The 19,010-nt window shown below is 48.8% G+C and overlaps 1 protein-coding gene across 1 annotated transcript in view; it reads right to left on the bottom strand.

The window, feature by feature from the left end:
- The window catches only part of ttn.1 (titin, tandem duplicate 1), a 137,152-nt gene that overhangs the window by 72,532 nt on the left and 45,610 nt on the right, over positions 1-19,010 (bottom strand). The window contains exons 50-88 of the mRNA XM_077579404.1: positions 18,585-18,848; positions 18,381-18,520; positions 18,162-18,288; positions 17,078-17,344; positions 16,650-16,916; positions 14,408-14,674; positions 14,040-14,179; positions 13,788-13,914; positions 13,543-13,685; positions 12,161-12,284; positions 11,823-12,089; positions 11,091-11,188; positions 10,844-11,012; positions 10,301-10,570; positions 9,952-10,218; positions 9,587-9,865; positions 9,095-9,503; positions 8,895-9,019; positions 8,553-8,819; positions 8,197-8,466; positions 7,832-8,131; positions 7,449-7,751; positions 7,182-7,369; positions 6,992-7,106; positions 6,628-6,915; positions 6,383-6,534; positions 6,084-6,231; positions 4,575-4,752; positions 4,366-4,487; positions 3,957-4,244; positions 3,501-3,797; positions 3,228-3,414; positions 3,026-3,141; positions 2,648-2,947; positions 1,434-1,733; positions 1,222-1,327; positions 902-1,098; positions 527-835; positions 170-448 (exon numbers count right to left, since the gene is read on the bottom strand). Coding sequence (XP_077435530.1) covers positions 170-448; positions 527-835; positions 902-1,098; positions 1,222-1,327; positions 1,434-1,733; positions 2,648-2,947; positions 3,026-3,141; positions 3,228-3,414; positions 3,501-3,797; positions 3,957-4,244; positions 4,366-4,487; positions 4,575-4,752; positions 6,084-6,231; positions 6,383-6,534; positions 6,628-6,915; positions 6,992-7,106; positions 7,182-7,369; positions 7,449-7,751; positions 7,832-8,131; positions 8,197-8,466; positions 8,553-8,819; positions 8,895-9,019; positions 9,095-9,503; positions 9,587-9,865; positions 9,952-10,218; positions 10,301-10,570; positions 10,844-11,012; positions 11,091-11,188; positions 11,823-12,089; positions 12,161-12,284; positions 13,543-13,685; positions 13,788-13,914; positions 14,040-14,179; positions 14,408-14,674; positions 16,650-16,916; positions 17,078-17,344; positions 18,162-18,288; positions 18,381-18,520; positions 18,585-18,848 — 8,460 coding nt within the window. The remainder of the gene's footprint in view (positions 1-169; positions 449-526; positions 836-901; positions 1,099-1,221; positions 1,328-1,433; positions 1,734-2,647; positions 2,948-3,025; positions 3,142-3,227; positions 3,415-3,500; positions 3,798-3,956; positions 4,245-4,365; positions 4,488-4,574; positions 4,753-6,083; positions 6,232-6,382; positions 6,535-6,627; positions 6,916-6,991; positions 7,107-7,181; positions 7,370-7,448; positions 7,752-7,831; positions 8,132-8,196; positions 8,467-8,552; positions 8,820-8,894; positions 9,020-9,094; positions 9,504-9,586; positions 9,866-9,951; positions 10,219-10,300; positions 10,571-10,843; positions 11,013-11,090; positions 11,189-11,822; positions 12,090-12,160; positions 12,285-13,542; positions 13,686-13,787; positions 13,915-14,039; positions 14,180-14,407; positions 14,675-16,649; positions 16,917-17,077; positions 17,345-18,161; positions 18,289-18,380; positions 18,521-18,584; positions 18,849-19,010) is intronic.

Below are 19,010 nucleotides of genomic sequence, written 5' to 3'. Positions count from 1 at the left end.
TGTAAATGGTTGGGTCAGACTGGTTCTTCTGTTTTGTACTACTTTTTTCCTTTCTTTCTTTCTTCATGTTCAATTGTTCTTCTAACCCTGTGGCGTGACCTCGAGCACCATTAAAGACACCCAAAATAAAATGTAATGATTATTTGGTCAAAAGGTGACGGCAACATACCAATGACTTTGACATTAATGTTTCCACTGGCGGTCCCCAGGCTGTTTGTGAGGGTGATGGCATAGACGCCTGCGTCAGAACGTGTGCATCTGAGCAGTTCTAGGTGAGAACTGTTCATCTCCACAGTCATGGAGAGACGCTCGTCTTTCTTGCATTCCACCTTGTCCTTCTGCCACACCATCTGCGGCATCGGGATGCCCTTGTAGGGAACGTTCAGGTGCAGCTTCTCTTCCTCCACCACCACCACATCCTCGGTGTCCAACTCCATGCTTGGGGCACCTTGAGAGCAGTTGGCCAGTCGTAGTTTGAGTATACAAAGTTGCAGTAGATTTTACAGCACATTCTCCTCATACTTACAGTCCGGATCTTTGGTAAAGACCTTGTCAGAGATCTCGGAGGGATCGCCTACGCCGATGGCATTAACAGCGCGAACCCTGATGACGTACTTCTTCTCTGGTTTGATTCCATCCTCAATTTTAAACTTAAGGTCTTTGATTGGTCTGTTGTTGACCCTGAGCCACTTCAGTTCCGGACGAGCCTCAGCCACCTCCACGTGGTAGCCGATAATTGGGGAGCCGCCGTCCTTGACAGGCGGCTTCCACGACACATTGATGTGCTCCCTGCTGCTATCCGGGACAGTTACCTCCAAGGGAGGAGATGGTGCACCTGAAGACAAAGACCGAGCACCATGTCGATTCTGATGCTGAACCGCGGAGCACAAATGTGACTTACTGGTAGGATCTTCAATGGTAAGGATCTCAGTTGGTTCACTGGGTTCTCCAACCCCTGCCTCATTTTCTGCCCGCACTTGGAACTGCACCTCTGAGCCCTCGTCCACATCGGTCACCTTGAACTGAGTTTGATTGTCTGGAGTCTTGCAGCACTTCAGCCAACGAGTCCCCAGTTTGTCCTTCTTCTCAATCACATACCTGCCAGGTCACAAGGAATATGAACACCAAGACAAGACCACAAGATTGACCTTGACTTTTTTTTTTAATCCAACAAGCCTCGCATAATGGACATCACTTCAAATGGCGGGTCTAGAATCTTACCTGGTGATGGGTCTTCCACCGTGGCTTTTTGGAGCTTCCCATTTCAGCTCCACATGTCTCTTGGTGACCTCCACTACAGTCAGAGCGTAAGGAGGTCCGGGAGTAGCTGCAGAGAAATCCCGCTGACATTAGCGTGTGATTATCAGGCACACATTTGAACGGGCTGAATACTGAAACCAATTGGGTCAAACATGAGCAAAGTCAGAGCTTACTGAAAGTGTCTTTGGCAAGCACAGCATCCTTCAGCTCGCAGAATTCGCCCAGGCCTACTGCGTTTTCAGCAGCTACGCGGAACACATACAGCGAGCCTTCATTGAGCGGGGTCACCGTGTATTTGAGCTCCTTGACGGTGGTGTCGATAGTCTGCCAAGCCTTCCGCCGCACGTCTCTCTTCTCCACCACGTAGTTGGTGATGGGTGAGCCTCCGTCGCTGCTGGGCGCCTGCCATTTGAGATCGGCGTTGATCTTGGTGATGTTGGCCACATCCAGCCACTGAGGCGCAGATGGGGGGTCTGTTACATGACAACAGGGAGAAGTTTGCTGTCAATTACGACACCGGGCTTTTTACAGGATTATACTTCATATGGTTGCTTTGGTTTGAAATCCTCAAACAGAGTCAGCTCGGTCCAAGTATCCGAGACTGCCAAAAGTTAAACACAGATAATCTTTCCTCAACAGCTGAGATAATAGAGCTGGTTCATCCCAAGGACAAAATCCCCAGAAGAAAACTCATCAATGCTGTTTATGCAGCACAGTGTAGTGAGGAAAGCATCGCAAGCAGAGAAAGCAACCCCTACACAAATGCACGGCACAAAATAGGAGCACAGCCTCCTCTGGTCCAGGAACAGTACTTCATTTGAAGGGACAATAGTGTCCAAAATGTGGAGCAAGAGGACCGTCGGTTAGAACGAGATGTGAAAGAAGCCACAAATGTCAAACTACGGTGGTCCTCTCTAAACGGAGAAGGAAGTTTATGGCACCCCTCACTGCTTCAAACCATCTCCCCAAAAGATGATCTCTGTGATCTATGGAAAAGGTGGCCACTAATGATGCATTCTGGCAGCAGGAAGGAGAATCTCCTCCTTCAGCAGCCACACCTACCAACAGCAAAAAACATCCATCATTTGACCACACTCAGGAGACCCACTCACTTCGGACACCATTAGGAGAACTCCACACCTAAAACTGAAAACGGAAGGAAGGAGCCTTTTGGATTCAAGGCAAAACGTCTTCAATGATCAAGAAGAGTCTTGTTGCCTCCATTCAACTTTTGTGGCCACATCCAATGGAAGCAAGAAGGGAACGACCTTGTTCAATCTATGCGAGTAAACAACCTTGGAACTGCATAAGTGGAGATCCCAACATTTTTAGGACTAAATATGGTTTTGTATGTGACTGTTACTTTCAACTTGTATCCGCCACTTACAGAGTCTCTCCTTGCAGACCACAGAGTCAGACGGCTCGCTGGGTTCGCTCTCGCCGGCTTTGTTAACAGCCTTGACCCGGAAGGCGTACTCCTGCTTCTCCATCAGGCCCTGGAGCTGGTGTTCAGTCTGGGCAATGTCCTCTGCAATGCGAATCCACTCATCGCTTCCGCTTTTCTGCAACTCAATGACGTAGCCTTCAATCTTAGCTCCGCCATCATGCTCGGGCCTTGTCCACGCCAGTACGGCAGTGGTCTTGCCAATATCACAGATCACAGGTCTGCCAGGAGCCCATGGAGGATCTGAGGAAGACAGTATTGATTTGTAAATCATTTGGATGGCTCTTTGGACTGTGCATAGCTTCTTGCACTATACCATACCAATGGGGTCTTTGATCAAGACTGGATCTGTTTCTGTGCTTGGTGTTCCAGGTCCAGCCAGATTTTCAGCCAGGACCCTGAACCGGTACTTCTTCTTCGTAGGGAGTCCTTTCACCCTGTTGTCAAATATCTCAAAGATTAAAAATCAAAGAAAACAAAAAAAGGTCTGTCGGCAAACGATGCAAATTAAATGCTAGTTAACCTGAAGCTGGTGTCCTTGATTGGCAGCTTGTTGCATCTGATCCATTTATCGCTGTCGGGATCAAACTTCTCGACCCAATAGCCGGTAATTGGACTGCCACCATCCTCGTCTGGCTCAAGCCAGTTGAGAGTCACGGCATCCTTGGCAATGTCCAAGGGAGTGACTCTGGATGGAGGGCCTGGCGGATCTAAAAAGACACACAGAGGAAGGTGGTATTGGATTTTGCGAAGAAATCCATTCAAAGAGGACGGAAGGTCCAAATTTCAGTCTCACCAAATGAATACTTTGCAATAATCGGCCTGTGCTCGGCAGGTTCTCCGACACCATACTGGTTTTCAGCACTGATCCTGAAGACGTACTCCATGAATGCGGTGAGCTTGCAGGCCTTGAAAGTGGTGTATTTAACTGTGGCAGACAGCTTGGTCCACTCCTCTTTATCAGTCTTGCGACTCTCCACTATGTAGTTGGTAACAGGTGAGCCACCGTCATCCCTTGGCGGGTTCCAGGCCAAGAGACAAGACTCGTTGGTGATTTCAGAGATGTCAAAGGCAGCGGGGGGGCCGGGTTTGTCTGAGTAGGACAGACCAGGCAAACTGAGGTCAAGTCTTAATTTCAGGAACACGCATTTCTAAAATGACAATACTTGTATGTATTTTTTGGAATGCGTCCAATTACGAACATCCAAGCAAATCTGAAGCTAACAGCAACAACAACATGAGTGACACACACCGAGGATGTTGACATCGACGGTAGCAGTCGCCCGTCCGCAGGTGTTGACGGCTTCAATTATGTAGGTGGAGCTGTCGCCTCTGGTTGTGTTGGCAATAGACAACTTGGAGTGTCCCGGCTGTGTGTCAATGACAACACGCTCATCAGGCCGCAGGACCAGGTCAGCCTTGGTCCACTTGACGCGGGGATCTGGCTTTCCTTTGATATCGGCAGGGAGTTCAATTTTGCTGCCGGCTCTGGCAGTGATACCAGCTAACAACTTCACGTCCAGCTGAATCTCTGGAGGTTCTGTTGAGTAGTTGAAGAAAGTCAACAACAAAAATATTCAAGCTGATTTCACACGATCTGAAACCATCCGACTCTTGGATATTAAGGCTAGGCTTCATCACTCAAGTCCACTCAGGCCCACCTTTAGCATCAACAGCCTGGATCTCGTCAGTAGCCCTGCAAGGCCGACTAGCTCCTAATTTGTTGACAGCTCGGACTCTGTAGGCATACCACTGTCCCTCAATCAGACTAGTCACCTGGAACCTGGTAGTGCAAAGATCCGATTAGACAAGGCAACTCAGAACACAAACACACATCAGAAATAAGCCCAGGAAGGTTGTCAAGACCTACTTCAGCTCTTGAACAGGATCAGAGCAGGGTTCCCACTTGTCAGTTCCACGTTGACACTTATCCACCACATAACCTTTGATCTGGGAGCCACCATCATACTTTGGGGGCTCCCAGGACAGGAAGATGCCCTTGCTGCTCTTGTCTCGCCACTTAAGATTCTCGGGAGGATCGGGTACAGCTGAAGAAAGGTTGTACAAACTCATCATCAACCTCATCGCTTCTTCGGCATATTCTTTTGTTCACGCGCAAGTCACTTTCAAGGTACGGCGATTCTCACACACACACCATACGTAATCTGCCAATCGCCAAAGAGTCGTGATTCGGTCAAGTCTGAGAGTTTCCCTCATTTCCGGATCATGAACTTTTCCTGAGAATTGAATTCCGCAGAAATCCATTTGGAAAATATGTCGGACTTGAAATATGAACTGTGAAATAGACTCGTGTAGTGGATCCAAAAGTATAACGGCTCCGATCCTTACCGCAGTCAGTGTGAATCTGCTGGTACCCTCGCAAGGCCGTGCCATTTTGTGAGATACGGGGGGCTTTAACATTTACAGCTAGTAACGGCACATTTGACAAAAGGGCAAACTGGCGCTCACGTAGTTTATTAGCTGGAGTGTTGAGACAAGCGTATATGCGTGCTTTGCTGGCGGCCATCGCTGCTGGGTTGAGCACTCCGAAGCGTTGACAAACACGACAGTCATCGCTCGCATGCTGTGTGTGCAAATGCTTTTGCATAGCGGTAGTCTTTCCTCCCTTACACCAAAGATCCCATTTGTAAGTGTTGCCCTGGTTGTTATCTTGTAAAATGTCACCAAACTTTCTAGCGTAAGGCGCCATGTTTGTTGCTCGACGTGCTACTAAATAATGTTGCGCGCGCGTGGTGACGTCATCGACCGATAAGGGAATTGTTGGCAAATGATGCCATGGAATTGAAACACTGGCAACCTGTTTTTAACAAGAAACGGTTTTCGATTCCCATCCCTATTCACGGTCCATGATTACAATGACTGTATTGTTTGTGATGGTTCCATCAGCATGTGGAAATGCTCCTGACAGAAAAAAGTCCGCTGGCACTGATCCTTTTTTCCCCACCAATATAATATAACGTGGATGTTCGGCCGTCATTGTCATGTTGCCGGGACTCACATCCAGCCGTTGAGCCGTCAGTGAGCACCAATCGTCACGCAACGTCAGCGCCTGTGAAATGACTCAAAATCCTCAATATGATGTTTCACCTTCGAGAGGCACTAGACCTCAGTACAGACTCCGAAGCGCGGGAGGCACAAGATACTTAAGTCTCTGGGAGAATACGCATACCGCTAGAATTGTCAGGAAACAAGCCCATTTCAAGTTGGCTCCACCGAGAGTGCGCACATTTCATGAAGGTGCCTAAGTGACACACTTGGGCTAATGTGCTCAGCCAAAAAGTGCGCCTTTTCTGACTTAAGCACACGGGAGAATACGCCTTTTCATAGGTGAACGGCAATACATGGGATCATCACTCACTGGCAGGAGAAGAGACGTTGACTGGCTCGTCGATGTAGGCCGGCTCTCCCGGTCCACATTTATTGCAAGCAGCAACACTGAACAGATATTCCTTCCCTTCAATGACATCTGTCACCGTATGCTCCAGGTCCAAGACTCCTGTAGCCACCTGCCATTCAACACCAATGACAACAGAAAGAAGAAGCTGGCTGGGCATATACTGTACACTCATTGGACCATTGTGTACTTGGCAAATAGAAAGGAGCCGGATGCACCGTACTGCCTGTGATGTGAGAAGAACAAGACAAACACTTGCGTACCTTAGCCCAGGTCTTTCGAGACACTTCTCTCTTCTCGATCTGATAGTTTGTGACAGGACTTCCTCCGTCGTGCTCAGGAGCTTCCCACATCAGGTGGACATGGTGTCTGGTCACCTCGGCCACCTTGAAGTCTTTCGGAGCACTGGGGCATGCTGGGTAATGAATTAAAAAATATAAGCGGACCTTATGATAAATAAAAAAAATTAAGCGCAGTGCTGTGCGCGTTGGCAACAAATGACTCCTACCGATAACGTTGACGTCAATCTCTCCAGAGACGGAGGACATATCGTTTTCCAGCTGTAGGGTGTAGGTTCCTTTGTCTGGACGGACACTTGGCGTAACTTTTAGCTCGGTGAATACGGGCTTTGTGAGCATAGAGACACGCTCGTCTGCCGACGTCAGCTCCTTCTCTTCAAACGTCCATTTGGGGCTAGGGGTCGGGTATCCAGTGATAGGAACTCTGATAGCGAGAGGCTGAGGGACGATGACTTCCAAGCCTTTCCTGAAGGCACTCAGGTCCAAGGTTGGACCCACTGCCAGAAGACAAGCGCAAGATTTCAATGAGCAGTCCAAAGTGAAGCGGAATCTTTTTGGCTCGAATTTTTGTACCGTGAGGATCGTCAGCAAGAAGTGGGCCGAGTTGCTCGGCTGGATCGGAGATACCGGCGGCATTCTCGGCACAAACTCTGTAAAGGTACTTGGAACCATGTTTCACTCCCGTCACCTAAACAAAACCAATCACTTTGCTGAGATTCTAAGCGAATGGAGACAATCGGGTTTAAGCGGCGCTCTTCCATACCCTGTAGGAGATGTCTGGACATAATCTAGCATTGCAGCGAAGCCACTTGTCTGTGCCATCCTCACTTTTCTCGATGATGTAGCCGGTGATCATGCTGCCGCCATTGCTGGCAGGCGTCTCCCAGGTGAGCGTGACAGCCTCCTTGGTTTGGTCATTGAAGTTCAGGTTGAGGGGCGGGCTTGGCCGGTCTGTAACACATTCAGGTTGCAGAAAAATGAGATTGGACGGCATTGCCAGAGATGATCACCAGTGTCAAAGGTCACCCACCGATGGGATCCATGATCTTGACAGGTTTGGTGGCCGCGCTGGGTTTGCCAATGCCGGCCTTGTTCTCAGCTCGCACTCTGAAGATGTACTCCTTGTTCTCGACCACGTCATTGAGACTGGCCGAGCGCTCGCCGGCCCCGCAGAACATGGATGCCTCCCACTTGACCGAAGTCCTGTCACGGAGCTCGATCACGTAGCCGGTGATCTCTGAGCCACCATCAAACACAGGAGGCTCCCAGATGACGGTGGCACCAAATTTGTTCACCTCACTGACAGCTACATTCTCGGGAGCATCAGGAACATCTGATGGAAGACAACCGCTTTAGTATGGTTTTGGTCTGCAAATGATATGTGATGTATCCATCACATGCCTGCCAGCTCACCAAATTTATTCTTGGCTTGAACGGCATCTTCAGTGACAACGTGGGGTCCACTCCCAACACGATTTCTGGCACAAACTCTGAACAGGTACCAGGAGTCCTTTTGGAGGCCACTGACACAATACTCCGTCGCATCGCCGCGGTCTGTTGCCACCGTCCACGCCTTACGCTTCACATCGCGCCTCTCTACCGTATATGATAGGATTTTGCTCCCGCCGTCACTCTCAGGCTCCTCCCACGCCAAACTGACTTCACCGTCGACAGTGTCTGTCACCCTCAGGTTCTTGACGGGTCCGGGCACATCTGCCGAGCACCAATATGACGTTAAAAATCCATCATGAAAGTCAACAAAATCCGTTGAATCTCACCAATCACGTCCAGGTTAATGAAGGCCTCCCCCTCTCCATGCTTGTTCTTGATGGCCACCTTGTATCTGCCCTGGTCTGCTTTGCTGGAGCTTTTAAGGCGATACACCGTCTTGTCGACTGAGGTGTCAATGTTCTGGACAGGGAGACTCACACTGTCGAAAAACCACTCTACGTCTGCCCGAGGGTAGGCGTCGTAGGGTACTGTAATGACGAAGGGCTTGCCGGCATCTGTTATCAGGTTCTGGTCTGTAGTTTTAATCTTTGGAGGAGCTACAAAAAAACAGAAGTTTCATATTTGCTTAATGCTCCTGCATGGATGATTGTAGACTAAATCACAGTGCTGTTATGTGCCTCACCCGCCAACTCCAACTTAGCTCGAGCATCTTTGTCTTTGGCGACAATCCTGTACTCGCCCTGGTCTCGAGGTCGGACCTCACACACCTGCAGTCTGTGCACTTTACCCTCGCTGATCATCTGGTACTTGTCTCCCTGAATGATGATCATGTTGTTTCTCATCCACTTCACCTCCACTCTGTCCTTGTTGAGCTCCACCTCGAAGACCACGTCCGAGCCAGGAGGCTCCAAAGTGTCCTGAGGCGGTCTAATGATCTCCACGGGGATTTCTGTTGGAGTCAACACGTGACGTGAGGTTTCAAAAGGGAGTATGCAGTATTTGGAAGGAATGAAACAAAACGTACCTTCAACAAATAGTCTTGCTCTGGTCCTCTTCTCGTCCACGCCGCAGGCGTATTCACATTCGTCATCCGGTCTGCACACCTTGACGACTAGTCTGCATGTTTTGCCTTCTCTCTCCATGAGATATCTGCAGGGACAAGCAGGCGCCATGAAATATGCTTGGAACAAGACAATGATCATGAGGTCAGGTGTGGTCCAGTACCTCGGCCCTTCTCGAATCTCTCGGCCGTTCCTGTACCACTTGACGGTGGCCTTCTCTTTGGACAACTTGCAGGTGAACTCTGCATCCTCAAACTCGGTGACCGTCTGGTCTTTGAGCTGTGCGGTGAAGTCTGTGGGTGCCTCGCTGATGATCAATTCAGCAGCACACTTGTCATCTCCGACCTCAGCACTATACTCGCCCTCGTCCTCCATGATGCAGTCCTTGATGGTGAGCGTGTGGTTGAGGCCTTCGCTTCTGTAGACGATGCGTTTGCTGAGCTCCACCTCCTGGCCAGCCTTCAGCCACCTCACAGTTGACCTGGGCCGGTTCACCTTGCACGCAAAACTGATGGTCTTCTTTTCCTGAGTTTCAATGTCCTCGATGGGAACCAGGAACTTGAGCTCCTCCTCTGTAGATGGAACATGACATTTTATGATTAGTGATTTCTGCCAAGCGTAGGTGCTTTGTGTTTGTGTGGATTTGATCTTTTACCAGTAACTTTAGCATGGGCTGAGCACTTGACGTGCTCTCCTCTGTGATTGGTCACGCCCACGGTGTATTCGGCCTCGTCGGCCTTGCGGGCGTCCCGAATCCTCAGGGAGAAGACATTGTCCCTCTGGGCCACCATGTACTTGCTGCTGTCAAATATGGGCTCCTGGTTCTTCAGCCATTTGGCCTTTGCTCCCTCCATGTTTGTCTCGCAGTTGAAGACAATCTCGCTTCCTTCTTTTACTTCCGTGTCTCTGATGGGTGTGATGATCCTCAATTTTTCTGCAATTGAGTACAGACTGTCAGTCACAACCGTGGTCAAAGAGTCCGGGATAATATCACGCATGAGTGAATGGAGTGAGTCTCACCAATCACTAACAGATCAGCGGAGGCTCGAACGCTGCCAATGAGGACTACGTAGCCCCCCTCATCCTTCATCTCACAGTTTTTCACAACAAGAGCTCGTCTCTTCCCTTCACTGACAATCTCGTATTTGTCCCCGCTTTCGACCTCCTTCTCCCCTCGGAACCATTTCACCTCGTAGGGTTCTTTGGAGACTGAGCAGACAAACTCGGCCTTCTCGCCTTCCACAACTTGCTGGTTCTGAGGTTTGGCGATGAACTGTGCTGCAAGTTCTGGAAAGAAAGCAGAAGGAGGTCATCACTGTTGTTCTTTCACTCTTGTCAGAGCTAGTTCCGGAACTGGATGCGTTTGCACCATTCAGCTTCAGGACAGCGGCTGTCTTGACGCTAGGACTCAGTCGACAGTTGTATTCGCCGGCATCTTCCATCCTCAAGTCTTGGATGATCAGGATTCTTTTACGTCCATCCGCCATCTGCTCGTAGCGGCCACCCTCTGGCAGCTCTCTGTCTCCTTGGTACCAGGTGACCTCTGCCCCAGGCTTGGACACCTCGCAGATCATCTTAACGCTGTCTGTCTCGGTTCCTTCCACGTTGGACAGGTTCTTGGTGAACCTGGCAGCCTCCTCTGTAAAGAAACAAATTCTTTGGGGATGAGAAAGCACAGAGCATGTGGACGAGACTATGTTTATATGTAGAGTAAGAGAAATTTCCAAAATGGAACAACAAAGTTCACCCTGATCCTGAATCCTGATGTAGAATGAACCAATAATTTCGGACATTGATGAGACTCGGGTCAATTCAGGTCAAAAAATGGTCCGACTGCAAAGCAGCTTGATTTGCTATTTTCTTGGAAACGGAATCCCGTTGAACAGAAGCCATCAAGGGTTGGATGCCTCACCAATGACGGTCAGCATGCCGGAGCTCTTCGATGTTTTGGCGTCACACTCATATTCCGCCTCGTCATCCATCATAGACTTGTGGATGATCAGGATCCTCTGAACCCCCTTGGCCATGATCTCATACTTCTTTCCTTTTCTTATTTCGCTGCCATCCTTGAACCAGCAAACCTGCGGGATCACATTCGGGAAAACGTCGCTCAAGCAGCCGCGATCAAAGCAAAGCAAACCTTTTGTGGATATTCGAACCTTGGCGGACTCGCGGGACACTTCACATTCAAACTTGGCAGATTCTTTCTCTCTGACTTCAACATCTTGCAGAGGCTTGACAAACTCCACTTGAGGCACTGATGACACAAAATAAACACAAATGTCAGCCAAAGGTTTTGCTCCTGAAACACTGGAGAGTATTTCATCCTTTTAATGGAAAGTGAATTACTACGTACATTATTTTATTCAAGACGTTATTCATTCCTTTTGCGATTTTCTAATCTCAAGGTTCCCAATTTCGACAAGTACTGTAACTGCTCCGTGTTCCAGATTGGAGCCTCACTGGGCCACAGGTGTCTGCTTGTTACATCCACATACCGCCTACCAGTGGTGGGCAAACTCGGCCCTGGAGTCCTGCATGTTTTGGATGTTTCCCTGCACCAACGCAACTAAGGCTTATACAGAGCTTGTTGATGAACTGATCATATATCAGCTGTGTTGGAGAAGGGAAACGTCGGAAACCTGCAGGACTCCAGCCCTGGAGGACCCAGTTTGCCCACCCCTGTTCTAGGTGCTCTGTCCTATTGTGCCTGTTCTATTGTATGGCCTTGCCTAAAGTGCACACGTAGCCCTGACATAGCATCCACAGACAATAGGAATGTCTGTATAAATTGCGTAGGGACTATTTAAACCCGCTGGTAAGGAGTCAGTGTGTGGCACCCGGTTCTAACTGGAATATTACATGACGAAGCTCAAGAAAAGAGTCCTTACGTATGACATCAAGGAAGCAGGAAGTCTTAAAGTCCTTGGCGGCACATGTGTACGTCTTAATGTCCTCCAGGTTGCAGTCGTGGATCACCAGCGCTCTCTTTCGCCCATCGACGATGATGTCATATTTCTTGGTCTTGCGGATCTCCTGTCCTTCCTTGGACCATTGAACTTCTGCGTTCTCTCTGGAGACCTCGCACTCCAGCGTGGCGGTGGCTTCCTCCTCCACCGTCTGGTCCTCCAGAGGCTTGGTGAACTGCACCGGAGGCTCTGCAGGGCACACCGCAACCTTCAGCGCTGAGCACAAGCAACACACCAGAGGCTAGCAGTAGGATTTTCACCTCTGACAATGAGCTGTGCCTGAGTCTGGAAGTCCTTGGCAGTCAATCGGACTTGGCCTGCCTCTGACAACTTCACATCCTTTACCATCAGAGCGTGAATTCGCCCATCTGCTTGAATCTTCACCTGCACGACAGAAACCGAGCAAAGACAGTTACGTGCATTTCCCCTTTACTTGCAACAATGCCCGTTTGTGGCTGACCTACCGGACGGACCGTTAGACAAAGACACATCGCCTGACCGGAAAGAATAGTCTTAGCAAATAGTCAAATAGTCCTGGCTTTCATCCTCATCAATCCATTTGACTGTCCCACCTGTCCGCCTCAGTACTAAGGGGAGCAGGGCCTTCAGCCGCTCCCCAGCTTTGGAACACTGATCTCTGCAATTCACCCTCCTTGACCGTTTTCAAATCCAAACTAAAAACTCCTCACCTATTTAAGATCACCTAAACACTATAACCACACTGCTCTTTTATTCTATTCGTTTTTTAGTCATAATTGTATTTCATCTGTAAAATTTAGTTTTAAATTTAGTTTTAACGGCGTCCTTGAGGGTCTTGAAAGGCACTTACAAATGTAAAGAATTATTATTATTATTATTATTATTATTATTATTATTATTATTATTATTATTAGCTTTGAAGGCCAGACAACCAAAAGGATTTGGGCTCAACTTAGTTATGGAGTTAAAGGTTAAAGAATAATAATAACGAAAAAACTAAAACGAAAATTCCAAAAACAATTTTGTTAACAAAATAAAATAAAAACGAAAATGCTTTTTAAACAATGAAAACTAACTGAAACTACATTTTATGTTTACAAAACGAACTAAAACTAAATATAATTATAGTAAAAATGTCCTTCCATTTAGTCTTTGGTAATTAATGAAATGCATGAGCCTTTGGGGATGATTTTAAATGTGATTTTAAGTCGATTTATTTTGACATGAACCGGAATAAGGACGTTTGAAAGTGTGTCACACAAAAGTGACATCATCTAGCAGCAGCCAATAGAAAAGCACCTAAGGTCAAAGTTGTTATTGCATTTTTCATTCAAGTTAAGGAGGCTCAGGTTCAATATGAACTTAGTTTACAGTTGAAGATTTGAAAGTGTCAGACTTGCAATTTCAGTTTGAACTTGAAGTTTGGGAGTTGAAGGTTAAAAAGAACATTTTCATGTTTCAGGTGTCACAATAATGTCTCAAAGTGCACAAAAGGCTTTTGACTTCCTGGAGGCTGAAGCTCCATATTAGGGCGCCTCGAGGGGCTCTGAGAGATAAGACTGTTATTTTTAACTTCAGCGCGGACCACAGAGACAAAGTTAGCACAGATGATGTTTGAGACGCTGCATGAAATGAAAAAAAAGAAAAGAAAAAAGGTTCCTACCCGCTCGCCGGCCTCCATCTTGTTCCCGGCCAGGAACCAGTCCACCACAATGCCTTCGTAGGACAGCTCGCACAGGAAGGTGGCCTTCGCTCCGGCCGTCACCGTCACGTCCTTCAGCGGCCGCAGCAGGCTGATGGCTTGAGCTGAGGACAGCGAGAGGGCGCAGCTCAGCGTCCAATCTCTTCAGATAAGATTGTCCTTCCAGGAAGGCCCTCTGCCATTGGCTCTGGATTTTGTCAGCTCACCTTTGACTCGCAGCTGAGCGTTTGATTTGGCGTTGCCGGCCGAGAAGTCCACGCCTCCCGCCATGTCCATGCGCACGTTGTATAAGATGAGAATATGTTTGGGGCCCTCCGCCTTGATCTCCACATCCTGAGGAAAAACAAACGCTGGACTTTTTACTTGAGTCATTACTTGAGTATTTGGAGATGATATGACAGTAATCCGCCTCCAGCGCAGGGTTATGTGATAAAAGTAAAGGAAAGGCCAACACTCACGGCCGACTGCTGCAAATCTTCTCCTTTCAGCTTCCAGTGTCCCTCAACGTCGTCCTCAGAAATCTCCGTCTCAAACTTAGCCGTCTCCGTCTCAGTGACCTCAACACTGTACAGGGGACGCACCATTTTGATGTCGCGCTCTAGAGGACAAACAGCAGAAAGAGGACAGCGTCAGGCGTCAAAAAACAAAAACCCAACAACTCTCAACGTTTGACTGGAAAAGCAAAAGGAAGTCAACTGGGGAATCTTCCAAAAAGCTAAAAACACGTGTAGCGTTAGCTCACGGCTAATATCCCTAGCACATGCTGAAAGAGTTGGGGAGCCGGTAGGCCACGACTGAAGGCCACTACTGAAGGCTTTGCCCTTACCTTCAATTGTGAGATGCGCGTCAGTTCTATCTGAGCCACAGTCGCACGCGTATTCGCCGGCGTCGCTCATCTCGGCCTTGCGGATCATCAGGATGCGCTTTTTGCCGTCTGTGCTGATGCTGATGTTCTTGCAGGGCGTGAGCTCATTCCCGTCCTTGAACCATTTGACATCTGCCACCGCCTTGCTCAGTTCACACACCAGCTTCACTTGGTCCTTCTCCACCGCCGTGTAGTTCTGCAGCTTGCTGGTGAAGTACGGGTCTCCCTCTGAGGGAAGGACATGTTTGGGAGGTTGGGGTGGAGCAAGTAAGTCATCAAACCAGTGTCTCTGGTACACCTGAACTCCGATAGCCCGTCTGGCATTCACAAGTTCACCTGTTTGCGGGGGTGCCCTGAGATTTATGCTATTTTCCGTCTACGGCCTTAAGCTAGCTAACTTGTGTTTGACGGAAGGATACGGTTTGCTTGAACAGACCATGCAACAATGTTGAACTGTCTCTTGTTTTCAGTGTCGGCTTTCCAGATATCAACTAGAGTGACAAATTGTACCGTATTTTCCCGACTGTAAGCCACGACTTTTTCCATGCGCTCTGACCCCTGCGGCCACTGTGCACAACGGACGGGTTCCGAGGCCTGGCACGGGCGGGAAGGAAGGGACGGCGGGTGGGCGGACGGGATCGCCCACCCGCCAGCAAGAAACGCACTGCGCACCCCGTCGCCGCCTAGTTCCTGGCCATCCCTATCCGCTTTCAAATAGCGATCCTTCTCGGTGAGGCAGCTTATAACCACTTTATGGTCCGGAAAATACGGTAAATCTTTTGGGGGTAAGTTACTCGTGGAGTTTTGCTATTGGTGGCGTGCCTCACAAAAGTTGAAGCCTGAAAAAAGATGGCATGAAGTCCTGACTAGGGGTTGAACCGCTTCTTAGTCAGCGCCAAGGTGATAATAGTTGACTTGACGCTGACTAATGGATTGATGATGACGATGATTGATATTTTTCTCAACTCGCTGTGTGCCAACGTTCAATAGTTTTTCCTTTTTAAATCACTGCACAAACTCCAAGACACAAAGTCGCTCACCCAAGCTTCTCCCTCTCACTTGTCGCACGACGGTAGAGAGGAGCGTGACCTTCATTTTGACCGGAAGAGGTTACAGATGTCCCAAAGCTTGCCTCCGTTTGATTGTGCAAGCAGACGCAACGGCAGATTGTTCGTCTTGACATTTGTTGAATTTGTGGATGGCTTGCGTGAGGATTTGACATCAATATTTTCACGCGGCTAAAGCACCGCTGTCGTTTTCTGCACTTTTGATTTGAACGAGGCGGCCGTGCTCAAAATACTAGTGTTGCGGTTCTAGATTGGTCTCGGTCTCATCTCGGGATGGAAGGCATTTCTACTCCGTCTCGTCTCGGTCCCGGACACAGCGGACTCCAGGTTTTTGATCAAGACCAGGCCAGTACTACTGAGAGCATGCAGTATGCAGGCCCAAAAGAGGGGTTGGGAATTATACAGGAACCGTCCTCTCAGACAGCCCTCTCGTGGCCGTGCCACCACTGCAGAGTGCGACGACACTTTTGCAACCACACAAATTTCCATTGACACGTAATCGCTGTGAGACGGTTTCTAATACAATATGAGGAAAGAGGAAAACATGGAAGGAGTTGAGTTCAGCTTTTTCATGTTTGGGTACATGACGTGGACGGATGGTTTGAGTGAGAGGAGACGTCAAGATGAAGAATTCGAAAAGGCTAACAGTGAGTGGAAAGGAAATGGTCAAATGATTATTAGAATTCTTTTTGTGGAAGGGTGCTTAGCCGAGAATGCGTGTCGTCGTCGCAATGGATACGAAGGGTAAGATGTTTTTTATACTAATTAAAAAGCTTAGCCAAACAGCGCCGGTGCCCGACCGGGAGCTTTTTGGGGCCAACGGGAGTACCAGGAGTATCCCTCAAGTAGGACCTCCGTTCGGCCCCGTAAAAGTCCCTGTAAGTGGCCCTGTGGGGGAGGCTCCTGTTGTGGGGTCAAAAACATGCGGGGCTGTCTCCGTAAATTTTCCCCAAAGTTCCGCCTTGGCCTTGTCTTGGTTTGGATACTCTCAATAATGTCTTTGTCTCGATCGGTGGTCTTGACGACAACGCTACAAAAACAAGCAGCTGGCAAACTGTCCACCTCAGTAAACGATCCCAGCTCTCAGCTGGTCCTGGCCAGCGAAAAGAAGAAAGAAGACGGCACAAAGTACTAACCGATGACAGTAAGCATGGCGCTGATGCTCTTGTCGGCGGCCTCCACCTTGATCATGGCTGTGTCATCAAGAGCGACCTCCTTGAGGGCCAGCGTGTGGACTGTGCCATGATCCGTCATGTGGACCACCTTGCTCGGGTGAAGTCGCACGTCGTTCTTGTACCAAACCACGGGGATGTTTTCATGCGAGAGCTCCACGCTGAACTCGGCCGTTTCGCGTTCTTTCACCGTCACGTCCTTGATTGGTTTGACAAACTCCAGGCGGATTCCTGCGGTGAGAGAGCAACGGTTTAGTACCTTATCCGCTAAGCCAAGCTCGCCTCTGTTTCTGCGATCCTGTTTTGGCATGTCCAATCAAGTGGAGCAGCAACCAGCCAAATCGGGTTGGTAGCGTTCGCAAGTGGGATCCGCGGAGAAGGTAATGGCTGACCTTGAATGACCAGCTTGCAGCTGGTTCTCTTGTCTTCTGCCTCAAACGTGTACTTGGCCTCGTCGTCGTAGGTGGCTGAGCGGATCAGCAGCACATACGAGTTCCCGTCTTGAATCATCTTGTACTTGTCATCGCTCTGCAGCTCCAGCGAACCCTTCAGCCAGCGGAAAGACTTGGGTGCTCTGGACACTTCCAGTTCAAATCTGGCAGCGTCCTTCTCGAACACCAGCACGTCGCTCAGCGGCGTCAGGAAGTTGAGAGGAAGCTCTGACCAACCGGGAGCAGAAAGAAAAAATCAGCGCGAGTACGTCACAGTCAGCTCAGTAAGAAGGAATGGACAACACCTTTCAAAAGGACCCCTTAGCGGCAGATGCCTTTTAAGGTAAAATGTCTGCGGGGATTCTAAGTCATCCAGGAAGCAAAATGGACAAAAGTTGAATGAAGGCAACTGTTGGGGGGTCGGGTTTAGGGGTTGGAGATGCTTTTCTTCCAATCGGCTTCTCTGGTTCTGGGTTCTGAATAAGTTGAAAGTGTTTCATCCATTCGGCTTCTCTGGTTTTGAAGGAGTTGAAGACCTTTCATCCAAAAGGTTTCTTCAGTTCATGAAAGCTGTTCATTTATGCCATTGTCAGAACAGTCTTTAAAAAAATCAACTAATTCTATTAGAGTCCCTCAATCACTTTTTATTGATTTTATCCCCCCCCCCCCCCAACTTTTGGTCTTAATTTCATTTTAAAGGATGTTTTGATCAATACAGGACTGTGATCATGGAATCATAATTCAATGGCCCCTGAGCCTTTTGATTTAGTGATGAATGAACACCAAAGGGAACCATGCGGTTGGAGTACAACGGGTTGAGCAAGTCCCCGTGTAGATAGACAGGAGATTCAAACTTTGTGGCCACGATTGCAAAAAAAAAAAAAGGAAATGAAAACTCAAAGAGCCGACTTCAGTTTTGAAGAAGCCGTTTGGATTAACTGTGAAAAGTCTTCAATAACAAATAATAGTCCCGTTGCCATGATTCTTTTTTTGGGGGGTATTTTTAATGTAAAGAGACTTGGTGTAACCCTGGAACGTAGTTCACCTTTGACTTTCAGGTTAGCAGCACAATTGGCGTTGCCAGCGGCATATGCCACCTCGCCACTCATGGGCACTTGGCAGTTATACAGGATCAGTGTGTGCTTGCCTCCCTCTTCGATGATGTCCACATCCTGCCCGATTAAAAAATGTGCCACTGAATAAGTAACGACATTCAAAGACAACAAAGGCGCAGATTTGACGAGTCAGTGAAAGAGGCGCTCACAGAGGAAGCGGTCAGGACTTCTCCATTCAGCATCCACTGGCCATGGACATCGTCCTCAGAGATCTCTGCCTCGAAACGAGCCGTTTCTCCGTCAAAGAGCTCCACGCCGTAAATGGGTCGAAGCAGTTTGATGACGCGAGCTACACAGACGCCAAATGTGAAGATGCTCGGCCGAGACACAAGTCGATCGACGTTTAGTTTTACCTTCAACAGTGAGGTTGGCTACCGTATTGTCGGTCCCACAGTTGCAGGTGTACTTTCCTTTATTGCTCAGCTCCACCTTCCTCAAGACCAAAGACCTCCGAGTAACCTCGGACTTAATCAGCACTGTCTTGGATGCGATCATCTCCTCCTCTTCGTGATACCAAATGACTGGGACGTCTTTGTTGAGCTCACAGTCTAGAGAGACCTGGTCTTTCTCGGTGGCCGTGTAGTCTTGGAGTTTGACCACAAACACGGCGTCGCCCTCTGGAACAACACCATTTGTCAATTTACGGGAGTCACAGTGAAGGTACTCCCCCCCCCAAACTGCCTGCCACAGATGGGTCCTATGGCGAACCTCGACTTTCACTGTCCTCTGCGGAGAATCACCGATTGTCACCCCCTCCCCCTTCCCCGTGCAGAGAAACA

The sequence above is a fragment of the Vanacampus margaritifer genome, chromosome 11 (genome assembly GCF_051991255.1).
Source record: "Vanacampus margaritifer isolate UIUO_Vmar chromosome 11, RoL_Vmar_1.0, whole genome shotgun sequence".
Classification (NCBI taxonomy): domain Eukaryota; kingdom Metazoa; phylum Chordata; class Actinopteri; order Syngnathiformes; family Syngnathidae; genus Vanacampus; species Vanacampus margaritifer.
This window is presented reverse-complemented; position numbering and strand designations above follow the sequence as displayed.